Here is a 10,650-nt window from a genome sequence, read left to right as displayed (position 1 = left end):
AAAAGTTCTACAACAAAATTGTGAGATGAAGAAACTTGAAGTTCACGGGTGAAGGCCTTGAAAATCACTTTTTTTTAGGAAAAAAAGTCCTCGAAGATCACTTGTAACACGGTCGCCATGCCCCTCTGTGACATCACACAATGGGCCGCTTGTCCGCCCAAGTAGTAGGTAGGCATGGCCCGTGTGGCTATAAATGAGCCCACGGGCCCAGCTACTCTCGGCCCACGCGTCTGCGGTCAGCAAGGACGCCGCGTCACCTTCCCTCCCGGACCAGACAACGAACGCCGCAGTTATTCCAACTCCTTTCTACTCTGTATATATAGTCTGTACCCGCCACCTCTCCCCGTCCGGGCGAGGCGCCGACGGCCGACCGATGATACTCCGCCGCCTGCATGACCGCGTCTCCCGCCTATCCCTCGCGTCCGCCGCCCTCCTCGGTGCGGCGCCGCGCGCCTTGCCCTCCGCGGGCCTCTTCCGTGCCCGTGGCCTCCACGGCGCGGCGGGAGACGGCGCCTCCTCGGAGCACGGCCGCAAACCTCTGCAGGTACCTCGTCCTCATCATCCTCCTCTCGCTGCTGATCGATAGCTCGGTTGCGGAGCTGCTGATCGGTTTCCGAATTTCATACGAGGCCGGACGCCCGGACTAGTGGGTTCAAGTCGCAGCTGCATTTCATGGAATTCAAATCTGCCACTGCTGCGTTTTCATGCGCGCTTGCAAGCAGATATCAGATATGCCACTGTGTTCATCAGAACTAACATATAAGCTAACCAGTCCTGTGAACCTGTGATATGTCCCCTCTGAAAATTAATAAACCCGCACCTGTTTGTTCTACTGAACATGATGATACAGTGTAATTCTCATTCCTCAAACTGCATCATAACACCACCCCCCAATCCCCTCTTCCCTCCAATATCGGTGTCTCATACTCTTGTGTTCTATCTGAAGGTCCTCTTACGCTCTACAGGAATCTAGTAAGCCAAGGGAAGCTCACGCATGATAGTTACCAGGAAAATGTAGCTTCTGAGTTAGACAACTTACTGAGTAGGCTTCAACAGTACGAGATGGAAATGGAGGATTATCATGTAAGTTGCACATCTCTTCTTCTCAGTTGTCAGTACCTCGTTGTGATTCTTCAGTAAGAAACCTATATTTATGCAGAACAAGCTGTACATCTGGGAGAATAGCAGGGAGAAAGAGCGGCGAAGGCTTCTTGTCGAAGAAGCTGAAGATAAGCAGCGTGATGGTGTATGGATAGACGAGAAAAGGGGATTTCTTGACAAGTTGGTTATGCGGTAATAGTTAGTCTCCTTCCTAAAAATTATTCATTGTTATAGAACCATTTAGCATACTTAAGTGGGATGTCTATTGGCATCACAGTGCATGTATGTCATAATTGTTTCAGTATGGCACTGTGAAATTCTGTTATGTTGAAACCATCGATGGATGGAGCATTGCTATTACTCCTCAACTCCTGCAAGAATATTATAACAGCTAAATATGAAGAAATGGACTATGCTGGTTTTTTATAACCTGTATTTTGTTGATTAAACCCAGGAGAAGAAGAGGAAACATAGAACCTGGAGTTGGTAAGTGGGTCTCATACCTGAACCGAGAGAAGAAACTAGATACATTGGTAGGCCAGAGACCAGTCGCTCCTGTTGCTCCTAAAGGATTGTATCTCTATGGAAATGTTGGAAGTGGTAAGCTACCTGATTCTTGCACATGCTCAAAAGAAGCAATTTCTAGTCTTGTCGGATCCATTCTGTCTATTAGTTTTCTAGCTGGCCAGAAAATGAGGGGTAAAATGCTTCTTTTTGGGCCATTGCCCTACATTTATGAAACTAATATGAACAAGTTATCATGCTGATATTTTACGTTTTCTGAAATACCATTCTACTTGTACTAATCTCATGGCACAATCTGTACATAGGGAAGACAATGTTGATGGACATGTTCTATGGGGCCACTGAAGGTGTCATCAAACACAGGAGGAGGTTTCACTTTCATGAGGTAAATTCTCTACTATTTACATATACCAATGACTGTTCAGTCATTCAGTTGTAATCTGATATAGTTATTGTACCTGAAGATCAATTTATTTGACTGAAGATGGCTAGCAATAGTAGGTTGATGCTGTCTCGACTGTATTTGTTAGCTGTTGTGGTAGCATATCTGGGCACACGCACATCTGTCTGAACTCATTTACACAGGTGTGGCTTGGCAAGTTGGCATTAACATAACAATATAAATTAACTTTTTAGTTATCTTAATTTGATTGTGACCTTGTTGTCGAGGATTCGCTTGAGACGGAGTACCCTTTGATGCAGGCCATGCTTGAAATACGCGATCATATGCATGACGTATGGAAGAGACGTGATGATGACAAATCTATTCACTCAAGTGCTTTCAGTTGGATATCAAGCCTTCCCTTTGATTCGAAAATTAAGGAGTGGTTGATTGGCGAAGAGAAGTACAAACAACAGATGCAGCAAAAGCACATCCTTTTGGCAGTTGCTGACAAGTTTTTGGTTGATAGACAGGCAAATAAAACTGGAGCAAGCATTCTATGCTTTGATGAGATACAGGTACCTAAAATTTGAAGTGTCAAGGATTGAAGCCTTTCTGCCTTCTTTTCATCCTGACCTGACAAAGAGGATTGGCATTTCCTAGCATGTAGCAGCTGCTTATTGGATTACTTTCAAAACTGGGGACATAAAATAAAAATGAAGATTGGTGTTGGTAAATAGCATTGATTAGTTCCACCACCATGAGCAGCATAATGTTTTAACTTCATCCTGTCTATAAGTTTTAATGAAGTTAACGTGTTACTGGAAAATTCTTTTGAATTGGCAATTCAGCATTACTGGAACCTTTTACACCTAATTAAGTTAAGTAAGCTCTATTTTATCTATATTCTTGCATATACATCTTTGTACGTACTGCTTTATTATGATTTATTAAGGTTGTAGAACTGTCATAATTAATTAAATATGCTCTGCAACCTAGTACTTTTTGTAGTACACTGAGCAAGTGCATTTGTGCAGACTATTGATGTTAGTGCTTTTTGTAGTATACTGAGCAAATGCATTTGTGCAGACTATTGATGTTTTTGCAGTTGTAGCACTTTCTGGCATTCTAAGCACATTGTTAAGCACAGGGACAGTACTTGTAGCAACCAGTAATAAAGCACCTGAAGATCTGAATCAGGCAGGTCCTTAATGTTTTTTTGTTTTCTTTCTAATTTATGGATTAGATGTGTAATCATTTTCTCACAACCTTTACAAGTTAAAATACTGTAGTACCGTATTATGATCATTTCTTTTTTTCTCTCTGTTGGTTTGTAGGATGGGATGCAAAGGGACATCTTCCTTGAGTTTTTATCAAAATTGGATGAAAACTGCAGTAAGATTCTTGTGGGTACTGAAAAGGATTATCGCCGCCTAATTCCGACAGAAGGCTCAACTGAGGTTTACTTCCAATTGTGTTCTATTTCTCTGTTGTATTTATTATTCCCTTTATTATATGTCATATTATGTTTATCCTGATCTAACTACATACCTTCTAAATTGTTGGCAGGTTCACTATTTTTGGCCTGTCACTTCTGACGCCCGCAGCATGTACGAGGCTATGTGGCATGACATAACTAACCAATCAGGAGGAAATATTATTTCTGTCACCATTCCTGTAATGTTTGGGAGGTATGTCCATTTGATAAAGCATCTCTGTACCAGTGAAAATAAAAACTAGATGAACTTCAGTCGCATGTTGACAGGTCTATTGAGATTCCACAAAGCTGTAATGGTGTCGCAAGGTTTGACTTCGAGTATCTATGTGGTCGCCCAGTAATATCTCACTCTCATTTCATATCTGTCTATAATTCAAGTTATTGGAAAGAAATACAAATTTATTACTGCACAATAGCTGATATTATTACTTGCACAATAGCTGATGTTAGACAATACATAAAGTTATATTTCCCAATAGTAGCTCCTTTTTATTATATCTGAGAGCATAGTAGCTCTTTCGCTAATGCATTGATCACCCCTATACTATTTTTTCAGGTCGGAGCGGCAGATTATATAGCAATAGCTAGGAACTATCATACAATTTTCATATCAGAAATTCCAGCTATGAGTATGAAGATCCGTGACAAGGTATTTCTTCACGTGCTGGTTTTTCTGCTTCTTTTAGTCTGTTTGGGCGGAGGAAATAGGTGGAAGGGAACATGAATGTAGCAGTCAGGACTTCAAAGTCCTTGTTTGGTTAGCAGGCATGAAAATTCAGATGCTGCAGGGAAACTGGAGCCTATCGGCCTATATAAGTACAACAAATGAAACATGTTCTCAAGAAATAAAACACAAAGTAAAATGTGATTTTGAAGTGCTGAATAGCAAGGATCACTATAGGGATGTTGCAAACTAGCAAAGCAAGACAGTAATATTTTGGATAGAAAGATGGAGAGGGCATGTTGATCAAGTTGGAGAGCTTTTAAAATATATTGCAAGTTAGGAAAGAGAAAAGGTCTATTTGTTTAAATTTTTAGGTAGCTATCTTAATTGATGGGCAGTAACCATTAGTTAGTTGTTACTCTCTACCTTTCTGAAATAGTTTGTTTCCCCTCTGTTGCTAATATCACGACTCATTTAGGCAAGAAGGTTTATCACTCTCATCGATGAGTTGTACAATCATCACTGCCGCCTTATATGCCTAGCTGCCTCATCCATTGATGATCTTTTCCAAGGAACTGAGGAAGGACCCCTTTTTTATTTAGAGAGGTAACTCGATAACCCTTTCCTGATCATGTAACACTGTTTTTTCAAACACTATGAACTGAAAATATGTCTCAGTGAGCTTTGTCATATATGCTGGTTCTGCTGTGGGTTGTGGAGAGAATGTTTCTATCTTTTCTTTTTCTTTTTCTTTTTAAAAGCAAAGGCAGAAGACCTGCTATCCATTAAAGATAGAGAAGAGTTTACAACAATTACAAAGGCCTCAAGCAAAATACCATGACAAAAGAGACTATTTGATTGTTAGGGGTTAATGTTTCTGGTCGTCTGCAATGGAATGCAGAAGACTGAATTTGAATCGCACAAGTTTCACATGAACGGTCATGCTATGCAGTTTTCAGTTTGAAACCGAGTCTGAAGGGACAAAGCTAAGGAGGGATGTTTTAGCGGAAGGCAATGTTGGCTTAGGACCGTCTACGACCGGCCTTGTGGCAATATTGTCTGGTCAAGAAGAGATGTTTGCGTTCCGCAGGGCGGTATGTACCGGATCTTGTTATTATCATTGTTATGTACGAAATAGTTGCTGCTTGCCTCAGATGATTCATGAGCACTGATGAAGTTATGTTAGACTAGGGTCTTTGAGAAAGGCGTGTTTTATCGGCATGATTAGTTCTTCTTACCTTTGTGACTGGAAACAAGATGCAGTAGACATCCACTTATACTGATTTTGAACCTTTAGTTGCGTTAATTCAGGCACACCTTGTTTTGCAGTATCGCGGCTTAGCTATCCGCACCCGTCCACCTCTATTTCTATCTCTAAAAAGGAATATTCTATCCTAGTCATCGAGATTCTCTATTCTATACTTATTTCTCCCGCACCCATGTTATCTCTATCCCATACTCTATACTAACTACTTCATATTTTATTCCCCTCCCTCCCTCTTTCTCTCTCTCCACAACTCTCTCTCTTGTTGCTACAGTGACGCTACAGTGTTTAGCGGGCTGCTCTCGCGCACGCGGTGTGTGGCGGTCTCCTGTGCAGCCGGTACGCTCCCGGGCCGTTTACAGGCGCACGGCGTAGCGTACCGGTAGCTTTAGCGCTGCCCGGTGCGGATAGCCTTAGGCCCTGTTTAGTTCCGAAAATTTTTGGCTTTTGGCTACTGTAGCACTTTCGTTTTAATTTGGCAAAAATTGTCCAATTATGGACTATTTAGGTTTAAAAGATTCGTCTCACGATTTCTCGGCTAACTGGGTAATTAGTTTTTTTTTTGTCTACATTTAGTACTCCATGCATGTGCCGTAAGATTTGATGTGATGGGAAATCTTGAAAATTTTTGGTTTTTGGCTTGGAACTAAACGGAGCCTTATAGAAATGCAGACTCCGCTGTATCTGGAGCGTGTGCAAGATGTACATCCCTCATTCCGACTGCAGTGTCCTCCTGGTCTTGCAAGCAATAGGCCTGCAGTTCCTCAGCCTGCTCCGGCGGTTTGACAGCCTCGCTATACCATTGCTTTATTTCAAATTCCGTGTGAGAAGGCAATAAAACCAACCAGAGCAGTGAGACATTGTAAATGATTATATACAAATGCTGCGATTATTAATAATTGAGTTAAAATTTGCCGTTGCCTAGGCCTGAGGCATTTGTTTCCGCTGAATGATGCATTTTCTCTTTCTTCTTCTTTTTGAGCAAGAATGATGCATTTTCTGTTCAAAGTAAGATGACAAGATCCAATCACGAAATCATTTAACAGTACACCGTAAAATTATAGCTCTCAATTTTTAACTTTGTCCAAGTCTATAGAAAAATATATCTTATAGTGTAAAATTAATTTCATTAACCTGTCATTGAAGAATTGCGTTTATTTAAACATGTAATGATATATCTTTCTAAAATTCTTTCCTTAAAATATTGCATTTATTTGTACTTGTAAATGCTAGCATATTTTTTCCTTCTAAAAGTCAAAACTAAAAAAATGGGCTAAATAATGGACTAGTTTTTTTACATACACAGCTACAGTACCGATGAGAAGACACGCTGGCAGTTCTGCTTGCTTTGTCGCACGCACCTGATTGGCCCAGCAGCCCCTCCCATGGATCGTCCCTCCGAAACCGCAACCACTCCCATCCAACCGTCCATTCCCCTGCCGATCGGACCGTCCATTGGCCCCGCACGCGGATCGACGGGCCCACCACACGGATTCCCTCTCTCTCCCTCCCCGCGCGCGCGCTTTAAAAGCATCTCGCCTCGCTTCGCATTTGGCATCCACACACAGATTGCCTCTCAACTCTCAAGCTCTTTCTCGATCTCGAAGCGCAGCAGCAGCAACCGCCGGCGGCCATGGACGTGAGCGGAGCAGGAGCCGGCGGGAAGGCGAAGAAGGGTGCGGCGGGGCGCAAGGCCGGCGGGCCGAGGAAGAAGTCGGTGTCGCGGTCCGTCAAGGCCGGGCTGCAGTTCCCCGTCGGCCGCATCGGGCGGTACCTCAAGAAGGGCCGGTACGCGCAGCGCGTCGGCACGGGCGCCCCCGTCTACCTCGCCGCCGTCCTCGAGTACCTCGCCGCCGAGGTGCTGGAGCTGGCCGGCAACGCTGCCAGGGACAACAAGAAGACGCGCATCATCCCGCGCCACGTGCTCTTGGCCATCCGCAACGACGAGGAGCTCGGCAAGCTGCTGGCCGGCGTCACCATCGCCCACGGCGGCGTCCTCCCCAACATCCACTCTGTGCTCCTCCCCAAGAAGGTGGCCGAGAAGGCGGCCAAGGAGCCCAAGTCGCCCAAGAAGGCCGCCAAGTCCCCCAAGAAGGCCTAGAGTGCTCTCCTCTCTTAGAGGGAGGCTGCTCCGTTAGCCATTACCATTAGCACCGTCCTGCTAGATTAGATCATGTTTAGTGTACCTCTGTAACGTTCTTGTACTTGCTGCCAACTGGAATGGTTTATCTAGTACTAGTACATCTGTGCATTTTCGTTGGTTGGAACAAGATTTCAGAGACCAGAGTTTGCAACTTGCAAAAACTGTTCAGTTTTGTTTCTTGCCCTTTGTTTGCAATTTGAGCGCATTAATCCACTTAACAATATAGGATGCTAATCATCTAACTAATCTGTGTTGCATGTCAGCATCTTGTTTGTGTTCAGTAAGTAAACTATAAGCTGAAGATAAGGAGCATGATGGTGTATGGGTATATGATAAAAGGGGATTTTCTTGACAAGTTGGTTACATGGGTACGAGCAAAAGTTCCTCTAGAGCAATCTGACCCTCCAGGTTATTACTCCTGTATGAGCTCGACTATACTGGATTTTTTTCTAACATCTATTTGTTCATTAAGGCCTTGTTTAGTTCCTCCTCAAAACTTTACATCTTATCCCATTGAATGTTTGGATACATGTATGCAGTATTAAATATAGACTAAAAAAATAACTAATTGCACAGATTACGACTACTTTATGAGATGAATCTTTTAAGCCTAATTAGCCCATAATTTGCCAATGTGGTGCTACAATAACACATGTGCTAATGACGGATTAATTAGGCTTAATAAATTCGTCTCGCGGTTTACTGACGGATTCTGTAATTTGTTTTTTTATTAGTATCCTAATACCCCATGTGACACCTCATGTAACATCCGAGCTGGGCTAGGTACGATGAGCGGGCGACGAAAGTCATGAAAATTGGTAAGTTGGTCAATGGAATCCAGTCGAAAGATCAAGAAAGCAAAGCATAAGGAGAGAAGATATCCTACATTACATATGTGATTTTGTTGAGTCATTTTTTTCGTACTCTTTTCCGCAGGAAGATCAAAAATGGGAATTGCTTTGAATAACCTAGCGTCTGTCGTCTTGTCCCGAAGAAGGCTTTTTTGGTGCGGAGAAAGGAAGGGGAAAGTAAAGTATTTCGGACTAGGTTTTGTAGAGTGTTATTTTGTGCTGAATAAACCGATGACTTTGCTATTAATTTATCACCTTTGTCAAAGTCTCGGCAATTAAGTGGAGGGCTATGTTCAATAAAATAGGTCGGGTCGATTTCTACATTGAATTTCAGAGTGCTGGTTTGTTATGAAAGGAAAATACTGTACCATGTCTGATAAGTCTTGGCTGAAACCAACAGTCGAACATGCTGATGAATTGTATGTCTATGGAAATGTTGCAAGTGGTAAACTACCAGATCCTTGTACCAGTGTTTTAAATCTCCGGCTAAGACATTTTAGCGGATGACCTCAAAAAAAGCTATAGCGGAGCTAAATGGGGATATAGCGGGCTATAGCGGCTAAGTTGTACATAGACACAAATAGCTTGATCTTTCTCAAACAGCTATAGCGGCAGCTATAGCCGGGGATTTAAAACCTTGCCTTGTACATGCAACATGCACAAAAGAAGCTTCTAGTCTGGTTAGTTGGATCCATTCTGATTTCTGCTTATTACTTTTACAGCTGTCCTGAAAATGACAGGTAAAATGCTTCTATTGGTCCATTGTCCTACATTTTTTATGAAAACTTACTCATTAGCTTAAGGCATTTTTATGAAAACTACCGGGAGCAAGTGACAGTGCTAATGTTTTACGTTTTCTGAATGACTATTCCATCACTTGTACTAATCTCAAGGCACAACCTGTACATCGGTAAGACAATGGGATGGGGCCAATGTAGGTGTTATCAAAAACGACTCAGGAGAAGGTTTCACTTTCATGAGGTAATCTGTTTAGAAATACCTATGACTGTTCAATCATCCAGTCTTAGTTGTGATCTTTCATAGCACTGGAGTACTCTTTGATGCAGGCCATGCTTTAAATAGACGATCGTATGCATGACATATGGAAGAGACATCATGACGAAAATCTATTCGCTCAAGTGCTTTCAGTTGGATATCAAGCCTCCCTTTTGATGTGAAAATTAAGGAGTGGATGATTGGGGAGAGAAGTACCAACAAGATTACAAGAGGACGAGAAAAAGCATATCCTTTTGGCTGTTGCTTACCAGTTTTTGGTTGACAGACAGGCAAATAAAACTGCAACAAGCATTCCATGCATGCTTTGACGAGATACAGATATTAATACATTGAAGTGTCAAGGATCAAAGTCTTTTTGCTTTATTTTCATCCTGACCTGAAAAGGAGGATTGTCATTTATTTCATAGCAGTTAGCAGCTTGCTTATTGGATTACATCGAAAACTGAGGAAACAAAATATTAAGAACGGTGTTGGTCAATAACATTGGTTAGTTTCACCAACATGACCTAGCATAATATTAACTTCAATGTGTTAAGTTTTCATGATGTTAATGCTTTAGTGGAACTTTGTACACCTAATCTTGATATCATGCTGAATCCGAGGAGAATTGAAGTTAACTAAACTCTAATTTTATTTACAAAAGTAATTTAGCTCTATTTTATTTAAACTCTTGCATATATTTTGTACTAACTGCTTTTACCATAACTTACTAAGCTTGTGGAACTTGTCATTGTTAATTAAATATGCTATGCAACCTAGTGTCTTTTTTTATAGATCGAGCAAAGTTCATTTGTGCAAGTATGGATGTTTTTGCAGTTGTCGCCACTCTAAGCAGATTGTTAAGCACAGGGACAGTACTCGTAGCAACCAGTCATAAAGTACCTGAAGATATGAATCAGGCAGGCCCTTCTTCAAGTGTTCTTTTTAGTGTTCCTTAGAGCATCTCCAACCGAACCCTCAAATTTTGAACCCCTATCCTTGAAAGTAGGGCTCCCTCATCCAGATTCTATCCCCTACTTAGTTGTGAACTCCATCCGATCCCTCATATTTGCCTCCCTACTTTCTCCCACCTCTATTTTATGTATATCTTGTAACTAACAAATCAACCATTTTTAACAGTTATATTTTCACCGTTTATACTTTTGATTAATGGCTACATTCCAATGGCCATTTTTTGTAATGACAATTTTTTCAACGTCTCTTTT

The 10,650-nt window shown here is 41.8% G+C and overlaps 1 protein-coding gene across 6 annotated transcripts; it reads left to right on the top strand.

Moving 5' to 3' along the window:
- Nucleotides 1–336: 336 nt before the first annotated feature.
- On the top strand, nt 337–8,919 carry LOC136516214 (uncharacterized). Of its 6 annotated transcripts, XM_066509572.1 has the most exons (17): nt 337–544; nt 966–1,083; nt 1,160–1,293; nt 1,556–1,701; nt 1,932–2,011; nt 2,128–2,211; nt 2,329–2,586; nt 3,098–3,208; nt 3,346–3,468; nt 3,578–3,699; nt 3,774–3,843; nt 4,063–4,155; nt 4,649–4,776; nt 5,123–5,264; nt 7,841–7,985; nt 8,312–8,395; nt 8,518–8,919. In XM_066509572.1, exons 1-15 carry the CDS (start codon nt 393–395, stop codon nt 7,859–7,861), a joined length of 1,782 nt encoding a protein of 593 aa, XP_066365669.1. In that variant the 5' UTR covers nt 337–392; the 3' UTR covers nt 7,862–7,985; nt 8,312–8,395; nt 8,518–8,919. The 6 variants fall into 6 exon arrangements, with proteins under 6 accessions (XP_066365669.1, XP_066365668.1, XP_066365670.1 ...); XM_066509571.1 differs by lacking the exon at nt 7,841–7,985 and having other exon boundaries at nt 8,514–8,912; XM_066509573.1 differs by lacking the exons at nt 8,312–8,395; nt 8,518–8,919 and having other exon boundaries at nt 7,841–7,997.
- Nucleotides 8,920–10,650: the final 1,731 nt, after the last annotated feature.

Source organism: Miscanthus floridulus, chromosome 17, assembly GCF_019320115.1.
Source record: "Miscanthus floridulus cultivar M001 chromosome 17, ASM1932011v1, whole genome shotgun sequence".
Lineage (NCBI taxonomy): Eukaryota > Viridiplantae > Streptophyta > Magnoliopsida > Poales > Poaceae > Miscanthus > Miscanthus floridulus.
This window is presented reverse-complemented; position numbering and strand designations above follow the sequence as displayed.

Excerpts from the sequence above, each read along its gene's own strand:
- LOC136516214 (XM_066509570.1), top strand. The coding sequence starts at position 393 with ATGACCGCGTCTCCCGCCTATCCCTCGCGTCCGCCGCCCTCCTCGGTG. Across the intron at positions 1,702-1,931 it reads CTATGGAAATGTTGGAAGTG|GGAAGACAATGTTGATGGAC; the intron begins GTAAGCTACCTG and ends ATCTGTACATAG. Across the intron at positions 4,156-4,648 it reads GTATGAAGATCCGTGACAAG|GCAAGAAGGTTTATCACTCT; the intron begins GTATTTCTTCAC and ends CGACTCATTTAG.